This window comes from Eschscholzia californica, unplaced genomic scaffold, assembly GCF_041429995.1.
Source record: "Eschscholzia californica isolate CP2 unplaced genomic scaffold, dmEscCali1.0.p SCAF_5, whole genome shotgun sequence".
Taxonomy (NCBI): Eukaryota; Viridiplantae; Streptophyta; class Magnoliopsida; order Ranunculales; family Papaveraceae; genus Eschscholzia; species Eschscholzia californica.
The window spans coordinates 47809602-47832166 of NW_028238472.1; the positions used below are offsets into that span (position 1 = coordinate 47809602).

The 22565-nt window shown below is 34.7% G+C and overlaps 1 protein-coding gene across 1 annotated transcript; it reads left to right on the plus strand.

Annotated features, from left to right (window-relative positions):
• The first annotated feature begins 11920 nt into the window (after positions 1-11920).
• LOC147539945 (protein PPLZ02-like) lies at positions 11921-12995 on the plus strand. Its single transcript, XM_086641836.1, has 2 exons — positions 11921-12152; positions 12243-12995. The coding sequence occupies exons 1-2, from the start codon at positions 12070-12072 to the stop codon at positions 12739-12741; spliced, it is 582 nt and encodes a 193-aa protein (XP_086497962.1). The 5' UTR covers positions 11921-12069; the 3' UTR covers positions 12742-12995.
• The last annotated feature ends 9570 nt before the right edge of the window (positions 12996-22565 follow it).

Below are 22565 nucleotides of genomic sequence, written 5' to 3' on the forward strand. Positions count from 1 at the left end.
GCGAACTCATTTTATTTCCACAGCGACGGTCTGTATGGGTTGAAGGCTCGGGCCTTACTCCATAAGTAACCCATCACTAGAGCCCAATTGGTCAGGGAAATATCTATAGGCACCTCAAGTATGGCTATCTACTGCTTGCATAAACTTCAGTCGGTTCAGACTTTGGGGGTTCTATAAGCACTCTTTGTATACCAAGAGATGTGGCATGGTGAAGCTGAGAGCATCTAGTATTTTATTTGGGTAGGTAAACCGAGTCAGATACACGGTGGTAAACATGTCATCAACGTTTCCTCTGTTTCTCCTTTTTCTTTCGTCTCTCTCATTCATCAAGAATGCCTATTTACTTATTGCGGCTTTCTTTTTTTATTCATCATAATTTTGGCTTAACCATGAATAAGAATCCAATACTCTCCACTTAAGGGCGTTCAATACTCACATGGGTCTCTCCTTTATTTTCTTTTGAAGCCGCACACAAGATGTTTGTTAAAATGTTTGAATAGAAATGGTTATATCTAGAGTTTCTTTGTCCAGTTTGGGGCAATTACTTGGGGAGAATTGCTCCTCGCCGGAATCTGTTATTTAGGAGCAGATAATCGGTAGAAAGGTGAGCATCTGATTGTGGGCAGCTATCATGGATGATGATATAGAGAACATTGTTGATCTTATGGAAAACCTAATGGGGAAAGATAGTAATGGTAGAGTAAAACTTGAGAAGGGAGATTCGAAACCTGAAGACGATGGTAGGAAGTGTCTAGCAGTTAAACTTATCACTGAAAAAACTATGAACATGAATGTGTTGAAGGAGATATTGAATGGAGCTTGGAAGCCAATAGGAAAATTTTGGCTTAATGAATTCTATGGAAACTCGTACTTAATCAATTTTGAACTCACAACTGATAAGGAAAAAGTCGAAGAAGGCGCACCATGGTATATTCAAGACGATCTGTTGGTAATGGAAGGATGTGAAAGAAACAAACTTCCTGAAGATTATAAATTTCAGTTTGCAGACTTCAATATACAAATCTATGGCTTGCCAGTTGAATACTTAACTAAAGAGGCAGCGAAGAAGATAGGAGCATTAATTGGGAAGCCATATGATATTCAGGACGAGGAAGTCAACAAATGGGGAAGGTATGCGAGAATCAGAATTAGTATTGATATCACAAAAACCCTAAAAACGGAAGTGGAAGTTGATTTGTCGGATAACAAGCAGTGTACATTGAAAATCAAATATGAAAAACTGTTCAAATGTTGTTTCTATTGTGGTAAAATTGGGCATGTAATGGCCGATTGTGGAGTTCGAGCAAAAGTGAGAGAGGCGATATCAGATAAATGGTCGGCTGAGAAACAAGACAAAGCAAGAATCCTCTTACTTCCAAGATTTACAGATGACATGAAAGCAACTTTCAAAAGAAACCCTCGGTATGACAATGGGAAAATCAATGGAGAGAAGCGAATTGAAAGAAATAACAGTAAAATGACAATGGAGATGCCGAAGTACATTGAGAAGGAACAAGCAATTATAACAACACAAAAAGCAAATCAGTTAGCAAAAGAACCACACATGGAAGAGTCTAGGACCTTAAAGAAACATATATTTCCTATAGTGAGTACAGCAGGAAGCTCAGGAGATAGTATGTTAGATGAAGACACCACCACAGAGATAATAGTTCGACCATTTGTGCAAAACACATGGAGAATAAGGGAAGAGGAGCCAAAACAAAATCTGAAAAGGAAAACTGAGAATGTGAAGAGAGGTGAAGAGGGTAAAAACGATCGAAAAAAAGACGAGTTGGTAACCAAAAAGGCAGTGAAAATTAAAGGACCGATTACAATAAGTAATGTAGGAGATAAGATGCTTATCGATCAACATGGAAGTATGGACAACCAACAACTACAAACGGAGCTTACAACTAATGATAACCAGACTAATACTTGCATTACGGAGAACAAGGTTGATGGAGGACGGGCTTTGGCTTCTAAACTGTTAGGACCATCACGACATGACGGAAAGGAGGAAATCGGACACAAGCATAACTTATCGCAGAGAACATGGAAGAAATTAGCTAGAGATCTACCAAGAATATTGAATGAAGGAAGTGAACTAACAGGAAAACATACTAAAAGAGGTAGAGAAGAGGAAGAAGTGACCCTTTCGGACTACGTCGAAGGGGTCAAAAAATCTAGAACTGAGCAAAGTAGAGATGAACAACAACGGGTAAAGGCGGCCAGCCCTAAAAGGCCGCTAACTCAATGATTTTACAAAGCTGGAATTGTCGGGGAGTGGGGAATGCTCCGACAATTCTGTCCGTCAATTCATTCCTCCGGGCAATAAAACCAAGCATAGTTTTTTTGTCTGAAACAAAGTTATCAGCCATATCATCTGAAAGTTGGGTAAGAAAATTGAGTTACAAAAATCATTATATTGTTCCGTCTATTGGATTGAGTGGTGGATTGTGGCTACTTTGGGATGATGAAGTCAGTATTGAAATAGCTTCATCTTCTTCGAATCATATTCATGCTCGAATCAGGGAAGTTGGTACCACACAATATTGGAGTCTCCTATTAGTTTATGGTCCACCAAATAGTAATGATAGAGAGGTTTTCTGGGATTTTATGAGGGAGTTCCATAACCGAATACAGGAACCTTGGTGTGCTATGGGTGATTTTAATGCTGTTATGACCGATGTGGAAAAATGGGGAGGTTCAGGGCTGAATAGAGGTGCGGCAGAAAAGTTCAGAAATATGATCTCTGACTGTGAACTTATTGATATTGGATATTCTGGTCCTGCATATACATGGGTGAATGGAAGAGAAGTAAATACCCATATTAGAGAAAGACTAGATAGGGTACTTGCGAATCCAGCATGGAGACTCAAGTTCCCGGACTCACTTGTGAAACACCTACCTAGGTTTAATAGTGACCATGCACCAATTATATTAAATACGGTAAAACCAAAAGTCAGAGGACATATTCCGTTCAGATTTGAAGCACATTGGACAGTTCATGAGGAGTTTGACGATATGATGATGGAAAGTTGGGGTACAACAAGAGGAGGATTTATTCAAAAATTACCACAATTGGCTAGAAAATTAAAAGTTTGGAGTAGGGAAAGAGTGGGGCAGATTTTTAATAAGATAAAAGAGGCTGAACAAGAGCTACTCATAGCTCAATCTCGGCCTCCATCTCAATCGGCGATAGAAGAGGAAAATCAGGTTACTCAAAAGTTAAAGGAATTGAGGAAAATGGAGGAATTATTTTGGTTGCAGAGGGCGAAGGAACATTGGGTGCAGGACATTGATAGAAATACGAGATTCTTTCATCTTTCAGTTTTGAATCGGAGAAGGAAAAATAATATTATAATGGCCAAGTTGGAAGACCATTCATGGTCGGACAACCCAACTGAAATTTCTAACATTTTTCTTGATCATTTTTACAGGGCTTCTAGGGCGGAACCAATCTCAGCGTTTCCAGAAACACTTGTTCTCACAAATCGTCCATTAATGGCGAGTGAAAATATGGCAATAAGCATCCCCCCATCGAAGGAGGAAATTTGGCGAACTATCAAGGAGACGAAATCATACAAGGCTCCAGGTCCGGATGGGTTTTCTGCTATTTTCTACAAGAAGTGTTGGAACCTTATTGGTGATGAAGTCACGTCGCAAATTAAGATGATATTTGAATCAGGCCAACTCCCGGGTAATTTAAATCATACTAATATTGCTCTTATCCCCAAGAAGCAGAATCCGGAAAGACCAGTCGATTATAGACCAATTGCGTTATGCAATGTCTTATATAGAGTTATCACCAAGATTCTGACAAACAGACTTAGACCTCTACTCGGTAAGCTTGTTTCAGATGTACAAAATGCCTTTATTCCTGGTCGACAGATCTCGGATAACATTATAATAGCTCAGGAAATTTTTCATTCTCTCTCGAATACCACGGTAAAGGATGGAAATTTTGCTTTGAAAGTAGATATGGCGAAAGCCTATGACAGAGTAGATTGGCTTTTTTTGGGAGAAGTGTTGAAGAGATATGGTATTACGGCGAATACACATTCATTGATTATGAACTGTGTTACTACGGCATATTTTTCTATTATACTTAATGGCAGGCCGAAGGGGAAATTCTTTAGTGAAAGAGGGTTACGACAGGGTTGCCCTCTTAGCCCGTACCTATTTATTTTATGTTCAGAAACTCTTACTAGACTGGTGGTTCAGGCGGAAGAAGTTGGGCTATATAATGGGTTGAGAATCAATAGATATGCTCCGAGTGTTAGTCACCTCATGTTTGCAGATGACCTTTTCTTCTTTGGTAAAGCTTCAAACGAAAATCTAAATTCGTTAAAAAGCTTACTAAATGTCTATACAGATTGCTCAGGACAGAAAATAAACTACACAAAATCGGCAATACACTTGAGTGCTAATTGTGATGAGGAGAAAAGAGAGATGGTTAAGAATATTAAAAGGGTTAAGGAGATGGAGAATGATGATGTATATTTGGGCAACTTTCTTCTAAAGCCGAAATACAAAGTTTCGTCTTATGATTTCTTGGTGCAAAAAGTGGAGAAGAAATTATCGGGATGGAAAAGAAGTTCTCTATCACATGCGGGACGGACAATACTATTGAAGAATGAGCTAGCATCCATTCCAATTTATTTTTTATCGACGAATTTGGTACCAAAGGGAGTTACTCATAAACTTGAAAAATGTCAAAGAAACTTTTGGTGGGGACATAATTTAGAAAAGTCGAAGATGCATTACATCAATTGGGAACAACTACAAGCTACTCAAAAAGACGGTGGGTTGGGGATAAGAAAATTGGAAGCGGTGAATCTGTCTTTAATAGGTAAGTTGGTATGGAGATTTCTTACCGAACCTCAAGCTCTTTGGGTTAGGTTATTACGAGCCAAATACCTAAAACACAATGATTTCTGGAATTTCAAACAAAAACCGGCTACACCTTCAACAACTACATGGAAGAATATGTTAGAATTAAGAGAAGAAGTTCAAAAGGGGATCTGTTATCTAATTGGCAACGGAACAACAACAAGAATATGGGAGGATCCTTGGATCCCATCGTTGAGAGGGTTTAAACCGTGTAGAAAAAGGGAAGATGATGAAGGTAATCGGTTGGTTTATGTGAAAGAATTGATCGATGACCAAGGACAGTGGAAGAGAAGGCTTATCGAAACCACTTTTGACATTATACCTGCAAATGCAATCTTAAAAATCAACTTACCAATAAGAGATGCCGAAGACAAACTCATTTGGATATATACAGATAAAGGTTTGTTTACAAGTAAATCCTTATATACAACGATTATAAAAGATAAACCATCGACTTCGAATACTCTTGAACTCCCATATGGATTGACTTGGAAGAAAGTTTGGTCACGATTTAATCTAGCACCAAGAGTCAGAACCTTCGTTTGGAGAGTACTTCATGATGCGCTCCCTACGAAGAAAAGAGCCCTCAGATTTAACAATGAAATATCTAAACTCTGTGCTTATTGTAAAGAAGAGGACGAAGATATCGATCATATATTCAGAACATGCCGTATTGCACGAGAAACATGGATTTGTCCACCTTTAGAACTGAGATTGGAAGGGAGTAGGACTTTTATTGATATATTATGTGGTTGGTTATCGGGTAGTGAAGAAGAGAAGGTAATTGAGCTAAGGATATGTGTCGCTTGGTATTTATGGAAGGCAAGAAACAAATTTAACTTCGGTGAACAATCACACTGTAGTCGACAAATCATATTGGCTGCTGTTAGATTAAATGAAGAGTTCGAAGATAACAAAGAAGTGAATGGAGAAGATACCCAAGAAGCAGGGCACAACCCAAATTGGCAGCCCCCTGGTAGGGAGGAATTGAAAATTAATTTTGATGCTGGATATATCAATGGACAAGCCAGACTAGCCGCGGTTTGTAGAAATTTTAAGGGGGATTTTGTAATGGCTTGGGTGCAATCGGCAGATGCCTCGTCGGCCTTAGATGCTGAAGCAAAGGCAGCTGCTTTAGCTGTAAAGCTAGCTAAGGATCTACATCAATACACAAGCATCGTTGAAGGTGACGCAATGAATGTGGTATTGGCGTGTTCAGGCTTGGAAGATGATATACCATGGAGGATTAAACCAACAATAGTCGATATAAGAGATACACTGTAATTTTTAAAAAGTTATCGCTTTTCTTTCTGTCCTCGTAATGCAAATAAGGTCGCACATTTATTAGCACATGAAAATTTTGGGAACAACTATGATACGCCAATGGAATTGGTCGTAGTTCCTGAATGCATTGTAAGTCAGTTGGAGACGGATAAACCCAACATTTCTTTGACAATTTCTGAGTAATAAAGTTAGGCTAAGCCTATTTTCATCAAAAAAAAAAAAAAAAAAAGCTGAGAGCAACGTTCAAGAGTCAAGACACCCCTTCTGCCTATTTGGATGGATACAGAATTAGACATCCCACTCCGAGTGCTTATCATGCAATTGTAGGGGTAACGTGTACACGAGAGTCTCAAAAATTGACTCAGTCGGCGATCCTTGGAATTTGGGAGGGAATACCAATGGAGAAGGGGTGGCATTGCCGAAGTTGAAGGCACCCCTCGACAAGAAATTAAAAGGTCCAAGAAGGTGCAACCTCATCAAAACAAAGATTCAACCTAAAGGTGTATGGTAATGTTGATGGTCTTGGTCAAATTTGGACTCGAGAGGTTTTTGATAGACAAGTCAGCTGCTAAGAAGGGGTAAGAAATTGCAGTTGGAACTATGGTGTGAAAAAGGCAAGAATGTACCATGTCCATATACACTTAAGGTCTCCTTTCATTCGCAAAATGGGGAAAACTACAAAACAAAAGGAAAAAAGAAGATGAATTAAGTACCTTTAGATATTTATCATCAAAAAAAAAAAAAGTACCTTTAGATAATATTTTTACACTGAATATAATATACACTGAGCAATTGTGGACACCAATACGTAGACAAAACCACTATGCAACTACTAATGAAGTTGTTGGTGCAGAACAATTACGTTCATGTGCATATAATTGACTTTTACTATAGAAGATATCGAAAATTTTCAACTACTAAAGTACTTCCACAACGTATTAATGTTTGATTGTGGATACAAAATAAACCAATGAAGCATTTGTGGTAATTCTAGGGAGACTGGAGCTTTTGAGTAAAGTTTGTGTCTTGATGATCACGAGTTTGAGCAACAAAAAAAAACATTTCGATTTTTCTTTTCCTTCTATAGAAGCATTATTGAATGCATAAAGACCCAATTTCACTATAAATCCCCCTCACATTTTGTTACTTTTTCTCTAATTCTTTCCCAGAGATAGGTTGAACTTTTTAGAACATCTAATCTTCACATTTTTTTCGTTCTTTTTCTATTTCAGGGTTGTTTGCCATTCAAAATTTTCCTTCTCTCAATTCCACTCTAAGTAAAGGTTGAAATTTGAAAACTCTTTGTTTTTATTAAAAAAATAGAGAATAGTTGTAGATTTTCTTCATTTTTATCCTCCAAGTATTGTGTTCTTTTGTACCACACAAGTGATCTTCAATGAGCTATCTTCAAGAATATGATTTTCTATATTTTCTTGAGGTTGTAGTGTGGAAAATGAGATTTTTTTTCGTAAATAGCAAAATAAAATAATTAATCTGATTGATTATGGCCGACTAAAATTGCTTAAGAAAAACTCAAATTTTAAATGAAATTTTGTACTAAATTTGTCTTAAATTTTAGCTTCCTCTCGATGTCGATCCTAGGTCCATCAATGGTGAAGAGTGGTTGTTTGAGATTGTAGGCATAAGTAACACTCGCTGTAAAATCATTTATCGTCACATCCATTGACATATACACAAAATTTGAGCACTATTACTCGTGGGCATTGAATTTGAAAATGTTAGTGAATTTGCATAGGGTAAATTTTCAACGAGTCAAAAGATTATATTTATTTTATCTACTGAAAATTGCATTTGATGTTGTTTTTTGTCTTTTTTTTCGCATAAGAACAAATTATTAGATTAAAAATAAGAAGAAAATAAAAATAGTATATCCTTGGAATGGAAATAGAAAAGCACTCCCCAAAAAAGCTCTTGGCATAACCTGAAATGCAACCGTCCAATTGACAGTCCATGTGAGGAAGGAGTGAATGAAGGGGATGAATGCTGCAAGTGTATTAATTGTTTGTATGTAGATTTAATTTGATGGTGAAAGAAAGGGTCAGATATAGCAGCTGATTGAAGGACTAAGATATGACTCTCTTTTTTTCCTTTGACCAAAATGAAAATATCTCCTACTCTCCCTTGTCTTTTCCCCCTCCTCATAATTTCTTTGGTACACTAAGTTTATGGAAGCACTATATTTTTTAACCATTAGGTTGAACATGTGAATATATCAAAGAGTAGGTTTAAGGCGCTCTTCGGAAGTGTTATTGAGACCCTCCTCTAGGCAAATCTAAGAGGAGAATCCTTGGGAAAGGGGGCATCCGTAACACTTTCAAGAGGTGCTTTTAGAATTATCCTTTTATGTCTATAAATTTATTTGTTCATAAACATGTTTTTGAGAAGGTTTTATGCCTATATCTACTCTTGGTTCTTTTAAACAACGTGCAACATAAAAGTTGTTGTGTTTAATCAAATTTGGTGTTCGAAAAGTAACTATGATACTCGTTTCTAAAGGATTTTCAGGTTATTATGTTCTTTTATTCCTTTTAAACCCTTGTTTTCTTGTTAGAAGTGTTTCGCTTATCATCCAATTATGTTTAAAATTCTATGTGTTTTCTGCATTTATGTTTTAAATAGTTTTTGAGAGGTTTTAACACGTAAACCTACTCTTGGTTCTTTTAAACAAGTAAACAATCCACAACATATATATACTTTGTTGTGTTTTGATTAAACTTGGTGTCTCGTAAAATTTGGTGTTTGAAAAGCATTTCTGATAGTCGTGTTTTCAAGATTTTCAAAATTATTATGTTCATGCATTTCTTTGAAACCCTTGTGTTTCTTGTTGAAAGTGTTTGGCTTATCATCCAATTATATATGCTTACATTTCTATGTGTTTTCCTCATTTATGTGTTAAATAGTTTTGATGTACATAAACAATGTTTTTCAGGTAGCATACCCAACACTCCCCTATTGGTTTGAAAGTAACTTTTAACAGATATAATGGTATTATAGGGGAGAGATTTTTGTGCCATTATTTTTCTTAAGGTTAAAGATTTTTATCTTAAACAAAATTAACCATTTCAAAATAAGTTGATTTCTTAAGATACCGAAAATCATCTTTAAGCATTTCTAACCCTTTAAAAATAATTTTCACTTTTGTGTTTGGCCATGGTATGAAATCCAAGATCTAAAATTTAAGTATTTAGAGCCACTTCGATAGTTTAAAATATAATTTAACTATTTAAGTAAGATACTTGTCAAAAACTCGTCTATCTTGATAATATTGAAGTAGATTAAACCTAATTTGGTGTAACTAATGACAAATGTACGAAAAACATCTGTAGTTATCAGATATCCCATAATTGAAGTTCTCTTAAACAAGTCACACACGAAAGAAGATTCAAAAGGTCAATAGACGATATAAAAGCACAAAAGTAACTACACATGTGGAAATATAGTACTCTTTCATACATATGGTATAAGAAAAAAAATAAGTTAAGAAAAACAACATATATAGAGGAGAGGACAAGGTATATACACATATCGTTATCGGTTAAGTTAGTTAATATAAGAAGGGGAGAGGAGTATGGGTAGTGTGCACAATTCACATGGGTGAACAATGGATGTGGGTATGGACTATTACCAAAAAACATTAACCACCATTTTCTCTGTCTATACCCTGCATCCTACACTGTTCCATATGCTATTGTTTAGGTTTCTCTCTCTACAAGTTAGGTGTGTTGTTGTCAGCCCTTTCATCACACAACCGTGATGGGGTAACTCCCCACCTCACTCCCTTGTCTACCGTATTAGAATTAGACAAGGGAGTGTTTTTTCATTTTCAGTCCCTGCAAGTGTTTCAACTTTTAAGAACACCCCTACTTTTATGTGCCACATAGGCAAGATGGTGTACAAGGGAGTAAGGTGGGAGGGAACTTTATCATTTTTCTTCATCACAAGACTTTACCATAAATAAGGTAATCTAAGACCACTAGGTATCCTAGAATAATAATAATAATAATACTATCTTTCAACATCTTATCCTTTTCTATCTATAGATTCCTTATACTAGATAGTAGATAATCCTACTTGTGTGTTAAATAAATTTCAATCATGGTATCAAATATTCATACATGATATTTCGGAATCATGAATTTTTTTTACAAGTTCTTTATTTTACTAAAATACCCAATTATAAACAAGAACAACTTGCAGAGAAGGCGACATGTAAGAAAAAACACCACGAAAAACATTACTAGACAACTATCGTGACATGTCATATTCTCATGTCTTTAGCATTCTATCTAAATCGGTTCAAAATAGTTCTTAATATATCTTTAGCATTTTATCTAATTTCTCCTTCATGGATTACTAAAAAAAAATTAAACTAAGTGTCTTGGGAGTTATATGTAGCTTATGTGTACTTCAATATTTCAAACCTATTTAAGAAAAAGTTGATCAAGAAATTAATCAACATCAACACTATACAATGAAAGTAGAAGTTTTAGTCATTTATAAACTAAAGACTTAGTTTTATAAATTAAATTATATTGATTGAAATGGATGAGAGGTAATGAGCTCTAAAGAACCCCAAACACCACTACCTAACTAATCACATACCACCATTGACTAAATAAAATGTTCGTAAGACGTATACATACTACTACCTAACTAATTGCGTACAACCATTGAGTACATAAAATGCTCCTGCGCGATCTACATATAAATTTATCACATACATTTTGCTAAGTTCTTCGAATAATATTTGCAAAAAACCGATGAAGTGAGTGAGTCTTCAAATATAGGAAATTGTGGAAGAAAGTTATCCCTACCACGGTCTTTCTTTACGTAGTCGGCAATTTTTCACAAGATCTCAAGTATCGATACTTCATGAACGGAAGATCCACACATTAGTTAATAGGTGTTACTTATACAGGAGAACAGGAGAATCGGTTGAGCATATTCTAGTGCATTGCTCGTCCACTAAAGCCATATATATGAGTTATTTCAACTTGTTCGTCTCGTATCTCCATCTTAATAACTCTTCGATTGAACAATTCTTACCGAGTTGGAAAGTGGTCAAGCCGAATTCAATCCACCCTTTCCATTTTTCGTGCACTTCCCTTTGCTTTTTTGGGGACCATTTGGAATGAGCAGAACACTCTGGCATTTCGCGTTACAAAAGCTTCTCTTACTTGAAAGGTTAATTGGGTCGAGCATTTCTTTATCTGGCGCTAATCACTTCCTTGTTCCAAAACTGGGGGTCATTTTGTACCAATTGGGCTTAGTTGGTAATTTGTAATCCCCCTCGACACAATTTTTAAGAATACACTACCAATTTCTAAAAGTCCAAGACCTTTTAGAGTATACGAGATTGAAGATGCACAACCACTTAAAAAGCTCGTCTAGACACTATAACTTAAGTTCATATTATAATATTAATTTTTTGTGAAAATGATCTACCAAACTGTAAAGAAAAGAGACTTCAAAGTTTAAACAACTTGTTACCACCTCAAAACAACAATATGTGAACTGAATTTGGTCACTACCTATTCAATTCTTCATTCACCAAATAAAAGCAAAGATCCAAAAATACTTGAAAGAAATAGAAAAACATTATGGGTCCCATTTTCCTAATCTGGTCTATAAAGAGGCCAAATATGTAAATATAAATTTATAACAGAAAAAACAGAACCCAAACTCAACTATAAATACCCCTCACAATTCCTCAAACTTCCTTACTTGCATTTCTTCAACCTTTGATTAAAGCATAAAAACCCTCTTTCTCTCTCTCTCTTTTTCTAAAAACCATCTTTCTTTCTCTCTCTAGACCCAACACAAACACATTACTGCATTTGTGAAATTGAAAAAGTTTCTTCATACAAAATCATGGCAAGGCAACAAAATAAATACAGAGGAGTTCGTCAAAGGCATTGGGGTTCTTGGGTTTCAGAAATTCGCCACCCATTACTGTAAGTAATTAAGTATCATTATTTCAAACGTTTTATTTCCTCGAATTTAACGGTTTTAAAATAAACTAAAAAAACGTTTTATTGTTGCAGAAAAACAAGAATTTGGTTAGGAACATTTGAAACAGCAGAAGATGCAGCTAGAGCTTATGATGAAGCAGCAAGATTGATGTGTGGGACAAGAGCAAGAACCAATTTTCCTTATAACCCTAATCTTTCTCATTCATCTTCATCAAATCTTCTCTCTGCAACTCTTACTGAGAAATTACATCGTTGCCACTTAGCTTCACTTCAAATTATGAACACTAAACAGAGTAATCTTAAATACCCACAAAAATCTGACTCACTTAATGACATTGTTGGGAAATCTGATGAAATGGGTAGTAGTAGTAGTAATTGGCTGTCTTCTTCGTCGAAGAGGATGGTGGCTCCTCTGGTTCAACAAGGGGAGACTAGTAGTTGGGTTATGAATGGAGTCAAAATGGAGAATACCCAAGAATTCAAATTACTTGAAGATGATCATATTGATGAAATGATTGAAGAATTGTTTGATTCTGGTTATGTTGAATTTTCCCCTGGCTCTGGTTTGTAGTCAAAATTTTCACTTCTCTCATACTCTCTAGGTCTTTCTCTCTCTAGCTATTTCTGTTTCTTTCTTTCTCTCTCTCTCTTTCTAATGTAATCCATTTTAGGATCTTTCTTAGAATTGTGATTTAATGGTGGGGTTGAATCTAATGTACAGTGAATTAAGGACTTGTATGTTATTTTAAGAAAGTTTAAGTTTAACAAGTTAATGGACAGTGAATTAGTGGTATTATTAGAAGGATTCAATTTTTTGACTTTTAAGGGATTTTTTTTTTTTTTTTTTTTTTGTTGAAAAACTTTTAAGGGGTTAAAAAGCTGAAAGTTGATTTTGGTTGGAAATATTGCTGTTCCTCAATAGTTACTGAGTTGTTCTGGTTATATATATACTTTCACTTTTAATCATTTTAACCTCATCTCTCTCTCTCTCTCTCTCCAACTGGAAATTTATAAACTTTTTTCCTTTGAATAGTTGGGGAGGAGATGAAATGATAGAGAAGAGCACTGAATATTTAGGTCATAACTTGAAGCAGCTTTGCAGTATTTATCCAGAATCCAGGTGATGACTTATATGATGTTCTTTGGTCATGTGCTATATTTTAGTCTTTTGACTATTCAAAACGAGGGTTTGAATTTCTTTTTGGAAATGACTTTTTTGAATATTTACTACAGTGGTTATTACATAAGTATTTATACATCGATACATACAATGTGATACACACGATAACTGCAGTATTACTACTAGTCTAAAGCTCCACAAATTAAATAACATGAAGTCTACATAAACTACTTTATTTATAATCCACGTTTAATATTCCTGGATTTGCACTTCTATAGAATCGAAACTGGGACCTCCGCATTGCGGATTACATAAGCTTCCCAATTGGGGCTACCAAGTAAAGTGAGATTCACAATGGGTGTGAGATTCTACCCCTACTAAACAAGTGGATGGATAACATAATACACATATCAACCCTAGGCGGGACAAGGTTTACCCTTACATTTTGTGATGGACTTTAGTTTAGAGGATCAAATTCGACCCTCAAATCTTTCAACAACAAAAAAAAAAAAATTCGACCCTCAATTCCTCGGCTCATATTCAAAACATCAAAATCGGGTGGTTAAATGAAAAATGATTCCCTAATATCTCTCAACTTTTTACTGTCAATTTCCACGGATGTTTTAGTTAACCTCGAGAGATTTATTGGAAGTGTCTAGCGAAGGGTATCTTCTCTCCATATTGCCATTTGAGAGAAGAGTTTGGATTTAAGGCTCATTGACGAGATCAATCACTTGACCGGAAACGTTTTAGTGTCCTGGAGTTAGACTAGTGAATTATCATTTATCATGTTCTTTCCCAAAGGTTGCTTCCAGATGCTCGCCCTTGTTAACATTACTTGGTCATTTTTTTGCGACAAAGTTGCATAAACGACATAAGCTGGATTCTTTGGTAATCTTGATCGACGTTGCTCAAGTAGGTGCCTACCTCAAATCATTGATACAAATAAGAACTCTACTATTATATGTGCCAATTTTTCTAGGTTATAATGTTATGTTGCTGGAGAAATTAGTCAAAAACGCGCAAATAGTGTATGCTAGCCAGCTAGATGCGAGTTTTCCGAATACTATATGATAATGTACGATTTTCTTCAAATTTGTTTTGTTTTTCCCTTTCCTTTTGACATTGGTGAAAGATTATTATAACTGCAAAAGCAAAAGTACCTTTTGTATGCTTTTCTTTTTTATAATGGACTAACTAGTAGGCATAATCTTCATCAAAAAAAAAAAAAAAAAACTAGTAGGCATAAGCTTCTTGTGAATATATGTTGTTTGCCTCCCAATTCTCATACTTTACAGTTTTATGGATTCTTGAGTTTACTCTATTTATGTTAAGTCAACTAATTAATCATTTTGTTTCATGCAACTAACAAAATACTTTATAATCCCACTTTTGTCAAATTCCAAGGGCATTCTTAGTTTTACAATATCTAAAGACTACACATTTAGAGTGTAAATCAAATGTGATGAATCTGCAAAAAAAATTGTATCGAACAATTCTACTAACGCAGTCAAGTGTTTGATCTCAAACTGATACGCCACAGGTGCCTATACAGTCCACAATTTTTCTTCTTAACCACTCTTGCAAAGTAAATTTTTTCTTTTTAGTCAGACTGCATATGCATTTTTGGAATGAAATTATATGGTCATTTTGATCATAATTTGTATACTTCATTGATTAAAGTAGGCTATTGAATCCACAATCATTGAATTTGGGTAATTAAAGGTACAAATAATGTAATAAATCTGTCGGGCTTTAGGCCACTTTCATGTTATTTATTTTAGACCTCTTTCATTTATTGGTTTAATTTACGCGGTTATCGTGCTTATCGTATCTTCTTGTATATCAATGCCTTGCAACGACTAACGTAGATCGTAGTCGATTTCTCCCAAAAAAAAAAAAAATTGGAAATACATATAATATTGTGTATACAAATGGTATACTGGGAGAGAGCATACCCACAACTAAGGAAAATCGGATAAATTGATAAAATAATAAATACAGGCTCCTTAATATGGGAGTTCTTTTTTGTGGTTTTGTTGTGAAGGAGAAGATGAAGTATATCAATCTCAATCTAACTTCATGATTATGAGCCAGCTATTTGGAATTTGATTTTGTTCCCCACATTAATCAAAACCCTAGATATCAAAATTAAAGCATTTGATAGCCTTATTATTTCCTTTTGCTTTTACTTCATCAAAGTGGGTTAATTAGAAAATCACATGTTATTGAACCTACAAATTATGATTAGTTTGAATTTATTTGCTCCAAGAAAACTTGGTGGCTTTTGTGAAATTCAGTTTCACCCTAAAGCAATTGGATTATATTAAAAAGAACAAGAAGAGAAAAAGAAAGTTATAAAAACTATTGCCTGAACCAAAATAATTTGGTCTAACGGCCAAAAATCCAGTACAACATTAATGTGGTCATTTCGCAGAAACTTATAGGGTCAAATGACAGTTTTGGACCAAGTATCAGCCGAAGGCGTGTACATCCAATAATGTCGAAAGTGCCCTCCCTAAGTAAAACACGAGGGTTTCATTTTAATTTTTCATTTCGTGTCTGAATCCACTTAACTCTTTCTCCTTCCACTTTCTTCCATTGAAGAGAACCAAACCTATCGACGAAAACGAAGTATTAAATCACACAAATCGAAAACAAAGGATGCTTCATTGATCCGATTCGTCTTTATTTTTTCTTTCTCTTGTTAGAAAGTAGATTGATTTGTAGATCTACGTTTCTTTTTATCTTCTACCACATATTCTATTAACATGGATTTGTGTGTTTAGTCGATAACCTCATTTTTGCATGTATTCTAGTTGTTAACTGTTTTTTCCTCTCTGCCTCATTTTGTTTTATTGCATTAAAAAATAAAAAAAATAAAAAAGATGACAAAAGTTTGTGTAGTTTTTCTTTCACACATTGCAATTTGCAAATATAAATGGAGAACTGTGATATTACTTGCCGTGTTTATTAGAGACTTTCAAGTCTTGCTCAAATTATTGATCACTCAATCTATATTGTAAACCTTAAATCACTTATACTTATTTCAAATATTTGCTAATAGAAATGAAAATTTTGGAATGCACTATAAAGGTCTCCAATATAAAGTAGGGTTATTTCCCTAATGGCCCCCAACTTTGTGACCAGCTTCCCGCCTGGCCCCCTACTTTACAAGAAATACCCATATGGCCCCCTTTCGTTATAACACCGTTACTCTCTCTCTCTCTTCTATTTCTCTCTCCTCCAACATGTTTTCTCTCTCTGCCACCTCGTTAAAACCAACTCATCATCTTCTCCGGGAAGGTCGCCGACCGACCAATTTTTCGGCCGGCGACCTTCAAACCTAAAAAAAAAAACAATTTTTTTTTTATTTCATCTCTCCTCTCTCTCTCTCTCTAAAAAAACATTTTTTTTCACCACCTCTCTTTATCTCTAAACTCCGGCGAAGGGTAACCCCCTTCGCCGGAGGTCGGGAGACCTTAATTGTCTGCCGGAACAGACCTTCACGGTCTGTTCCGGCAGACCTTTAAGGTCTGCTCGAGCAGATCTCAAAGGTCTGCTTGAGCAGACCTTCCCGGAGAAGATGATGAGTTGGCTGGTTTTAACGAGGTGACAGAGAGAGAAAACATGTTGAAGGAGAGAGAAAAGAATTGAAAGAGAGAAAATAACAGTGTTATAACGGAAATGGACCATATGAGTATTTCTTGTAAAGTAGGGGGCCATGCGAGAAACTGGTCACAAAGTTGGGGGCCATTAGGAAAATAACCCAATAAAGTACCATACAAAGAAAAAACAGGCACAAAAAGTTCACCTCCCTCTAAAAAGTGGTCAAAAATCAATAATGATTTATCTAATCTAGGATGCAAATGTTATTGAATAGAATAGAACTATTTGAACAAATAACATTGAGAAATGACATCAACTGTCCCTATAACATAGTAGTTTTCTTTAAATCTTTAAGAAATCAAGTATATTTGTCAACCCATGATCTGTAGTACCTACTTGTTCAAATAGTATTACTTTATTGATAGGCTCATATTTGGGGAAAATCATTTGGTTTTAACCCCTATCATAAACCCCAAATCATGTATTTATTTATTTACTATTATATGCTATTCATTATTAAGAAATGTGGGGTTTTATTGAATCATGAAAGTATGAAGGCTAAAGAAGTTTGAAATATCACTCAAAATCTACTTTGATATAAGATTAATGCATTATAGGAGTTTTTCGATAAGCTAGTTGTTGAAAGACAAGAGGATGAGAAAACATTCTTATTACATAATTTTCCTTTTTCTATTCTTTTGTATAATTCCCATTCCTTCACATGGGCATCAAAAATGAGAAAATAATTGTTACCATGTGCAACCTTAGCAAGAAAAATGTAAGAATGGTTATGTGAAATGACAAAATAGTGGTCTATTTTGTTTCATGACAATGAAATGTGAGAGAAACAAGGAATCAATTCACACATCTTACTTGAGAGAGTACCACTAAATGATATTCCACCATAAGTATCCATATTTCTTCCACCTCTCAGTATGGATATAAATGTGAAGTTGGCCTAAGACAGCTTTCAATGATCAAATTCTTTTAACTTATAACAATCTAGATCATTTTACATGTATTCATGAATGGTAAATGTATGACTCTAAAATGTAAAGACCTTAGAGATTGACTGTTTTTTGAACTAGCAACATGTTGAGACTATAAACGTAAAGACTAGACCGGCTGAGCTAACTTCTAGACTCTAGTGTGCATATTATTACTACGATCTTTTTTTTTTGTTGATTTTTCATTTTCTTAACCATACAATCTTAAAAATTTACATGTACTTACTAAATCCATAGGCCATGAAATGTAAATGATCAAATACGAACGTCAATAGTTATCGTAGAATTCTTACAAGGGCTTGTGCAATAACAAAAATGGGAGTGCCTATGGCTCACTCTATTTAAGCATTATCACTAAGGATCATGTGGGCGCCTATAGAAACATTCATTGGGCTAAGCTCTAAGCACAAAGGTTGGGCTAGGCCCAAAGCCTAGAATGGCAACTCGGTTCAGATTTGAGCAGAAAAGCACATGAATTTAACAAAATAGGGTATGAAAATGTGTATTTGTGTACCTCTCTATCTTGTTAGCATACTTGCCTTGTACAAGCTCTTAAAACTATTGAAAATTGTCACATCTTCCTACACTCCGAGTACACTTGTTCGAGAGACAGTACCATTCATGGATAAATCCTTTGTTTTTGAAAATGAAAACTTAGAATACGGAAAATTTGACTTCTAATAAATTTTTGGAAAATTTATGTACTTCAACTTCACCATATTTGTTGCAGCATTGTGAAAAGGTATAATGGGAATTGATTTTGCGAACCCAAACCCTCTCTCGATAAAATTTCACCGGATACCAGTGTCTACATCAAGAACAAAACACTAAATTCCCATAATCCCTTGACTTCTTTAAAAATGTATTAAGAATTGATGAAATTTTGGTGAAATGTTTTATTTTGATAAGGATTACAACACCTAGATAAGTTGGAAAGATGTATTATTGAGATAGAATCATGATTTGTATATCATATCAAAACAAAAACCCTACCTTTCTTTTGATATGCATTGATACACCAACCATACCCATAATATATAATGAGAATTCATTTGGACGTTTCTATCTCTCTCGCTCAAAGATACTCGCAACCAGGGACGGATCTACATGCAGGCCAAAGGGGGCCATGGCCCCCCTTGACTTGCCGTAAATTGTTTTAGAAATGCTGATTGCTCTCTAGTTTTTCGTATAAATAAAGTTCGAGTCATACATTATTACATATATGTAGCGTGGGTGAGATGGTAGAGGTTCGAGTTTCAGACGTGAGACACCTGGGTTCGAGCACTGGTAGACTTAGATTTTTCACTTTTTTTTTGTTCGGCCCCCCTTGACTACTACTCCTAGTTCCGTCCCTGCTCGCAACTCATGTAATGTCATGTCGAATGATTATAAATGTTTTTTTTATACATATATATATTGTCATATTCGGACACTGGTCTCTCTAGAGTAATTAAGAAACACAAAATTACCATTCAAAGTTAGTTCCATAGTTAGAAGGTGGTCCATGCCTATGCTTAGAAGCTCAAATTGTATTAATATAACTCAATTTAATATGTTGTTGTACGGTTGTTCCCTGGTTTATTTTCATTGATAATTGTTACTTACTGTAAAATATTTGAAATCAAGAAAATAAACAAATAAGAAGTTTCTTTAGGGTTATAAAATATTGATCATATCTAACCCTAAACAGAGAGGGAATCTTAATAATTGGTGTAGCTTTGAAGCTACAAGTCGCCTTACAAAATTAATTAATTTCAAAATATATTTCAGTTAATTTGAAATTGATTGTGGAAGTATGAAATTTGTATAAATTCTTTAACTAATATTAAAGCAACTAATAAAAAAACAAACTTGTTTTAGTGATTAGTTGGGTCAAAACTGATGACATTTTTTACGACTACAAAAATCTTTATGGTGGAACTTACTATAAGGTCATCACCAACCCTAACTTCAAAATTTGTTACTAGTGTTTCGGATGAAAAAATAAATACCTACTTGATGTGGATTGGAGACCTACAAAAACACCATCAAGGCATCAACCAACCCATCAATGTACAATGTTCTATTTATAATACTCATTTAATGTCCATGAAAATTAGCGGAATCGGACCTAAGTCGGTGAGGCCCAATGATTTTTCAAAAGTAAGGCCGACTTCTCTGTAGATAAAAACTTAGGTGCACGTCCTTTATGTAAAATCGGTGCTCCTGTCGACCTCTATACATGCATGACACATCCAAGCATCAAATAATGGATTAAGAAATATTTATGTACCTTATTAGAGATTTTATCTCAAATGAAAAATCAGTTGGGAAGAACTGATTATTTTCTAAATTATGGAAAAAGAAATAGAAGATAACATTAAAATTTGGGTGCTTATAAAGTGTTTAGGCCAATTTCTATAGGCCTTAGTCAAACTAATACGTCGTCTACATATAGCACACCGTTGGATGCTTTTAGCTGCACCCTATGCAAATTTTGACCGAGAAAGACTGAGAGTACACATTGGGGGTTTACTTTTCGGGTTCTTTACGAGATGCACCATCCAATTGAATCACACCATATTTGTTTTTCTCTTTTTTCCTATAGCAACGGACGAGCCATTGGAGGGCCGGTCCGCCCCCTCTATCCGCCCTTGCTCTTTTTTTCTGCATAAGACTGCAGACATGTTGATGGTGAGTTTTGTGGGCCAAATCCTAATTTCTAATAAGGGGAGAGTGCTCTACTGTATGATAGTTTGATGGCATAGTTCAAATTGTTGATTTGGTTTATAGCTTACATTGACTTAAAAAGTCAGGTCAGACCGACTTAATTCATAAATATAGAAGTGTCTATTGGATCGGGCAACTAGTCTTCACTCTTTAGCTAATTAAACTTAAGAAATGTTATATCTCCTTGAACTTATCTACTGATTTTATAAATTCTATCCTTTCTTAGATTATGTTTCCATTTTTTTAAATATCCTAAGAAACCCTTACGGAGTTTTTTTTTCTTTGGTTTGTTTAACCTATATTTTTCTTTTCCCATGACTGATGGTAACACGTGCGATTTCTCGCTTTTTAGTTGTGAGCTTTTTAAGTACATGTAGTAAAATGTGATTGATTAAGTTATTTGGTCAAAATTAAAGTACAAATGGTCCTAAATTAACACTTTCCTAGCAAGAACCAATAAAGACATTTCAACCAAAAAAAAACCCAATAAAGACACCTTAAATGTTGTTCTTTTACTTTTTCTCATAGAAAAATCTTTTATTTTTCTTTTGCTTTGAACAAAATATAATTTTGCTACTTCTTTTTAGATTAATTTTCATTCACACTTTAGAAACTACTCTCTTTTTATCTTTCTTAAAAGTCCAAACCCCCAAGAGTACTTACAACAACACTACTGGTCTACTTCTACTAATACTTGGTTTGGAATTAAGCTGACAATGAATAAAAGGGAAGACCTTTAAAATCTAGAATTGTCAACACATGGTGGCTGGGAACATTGACTTCAATCAATTAGGTTTTAACACTTCTTTCTTTGAACCCTCTTAATAAACCGTCAAGTTTGAAGTCAATCCCTGATTATTACGTTTGTAATCACATAATGGCTTTATGATTTTGGATTTTTCTAGTTTCTTTGTTATTTCCTAACATTTCTATAGTTGCATATAAGTTCAATCCATCACTATCCACTTCAACCGTGATATTTTACCGATTTTATGTCGGCAATACTCATCAAGTGGTGAGGCATGATTTAAAGAAATGAATTTTACTTCTCTCTTTAAATTTTGTATGTTCCAGTAACTCGGGTCAGAATTATGCTGAACATATTGAAATGATTCTTATGGAATGTCAACAGACGTCTATTATCGAATTCAACCGACCCGATAGTACTTATTTTTTGGAACGTCTAGTGTCAAAGTCATTGAATGTGTAAGTCGCCAATTCCTAAAACGGACTATGTAATGAAGTTTATCTGCTGGGTTACGGAATGATGACTCTTTATTTATTATTATTTTTTTTAGTTTTCCTTCATTTTCGTAAAAAAAATCTCAATTTATCATTTCAATTGCCAAATAGCCATACACTTTAATTTTTAATAGTAATTAGAAAAATATCAATTAACAATCTTATCTCAAATTCTCTACTTATATTAAGATGCACAATTTTTTTGAAAGAGTTAAAAAATTCCTTCAATTTGAAAGTCTCATTTTTCTTAATGTTGAAAGAAGCTAATGATGTCATTAGCATAGTCCAATATTTCTTTTTTATATTATCTAGTTCAATTTTATCAGGATTCATGCTACCTGGATCATGAGATCATTCATTTTCAATTGAGTGTTAATTATGAACTGTATTAAAATTGAAATGTATAAAGTAAATGCTTAAAAAAGTAAGGAAGTAAAGAAAAATATATATCTTATTCAATTTTACTTTCATTTATTTTCTACCAACGGGCAGCCACATCGTCATTCGGAATTTCTCGTGTGAAATTTCAGGTCATCTGGACTTTTCCTCAAGCCAGAGTCTTAATGAGGTCTTTGTTTTTAGGGTTATTTCTCAAATGACCCCAACTTTGTGACCAGCTTCCTGCCTAGCCCTCCACTTTAGTAAATATTCTCATATGGCTCCCTTTTTTCGTTGTGTTTAACTGTCCGTTACTCTCTCTCCTCCATC

Bases quoted from the DNA above. Each gene is read 5' to 3' on its own strand.
- LOC147539945 (XM_086641836.1), top strand. From the start codon at position 12,070: ATGGCAAGGCAACAAAATAAATACAGAGGAGTTCGTCAAAGGCATTGG. The intron at 12,153-12,242 runs GTAAGTAATTAA...TTATTGTTGCAG, and splicing joins GAAATTCGCCACCCATTACT to AAAAACAAGAATTTGGTTAG.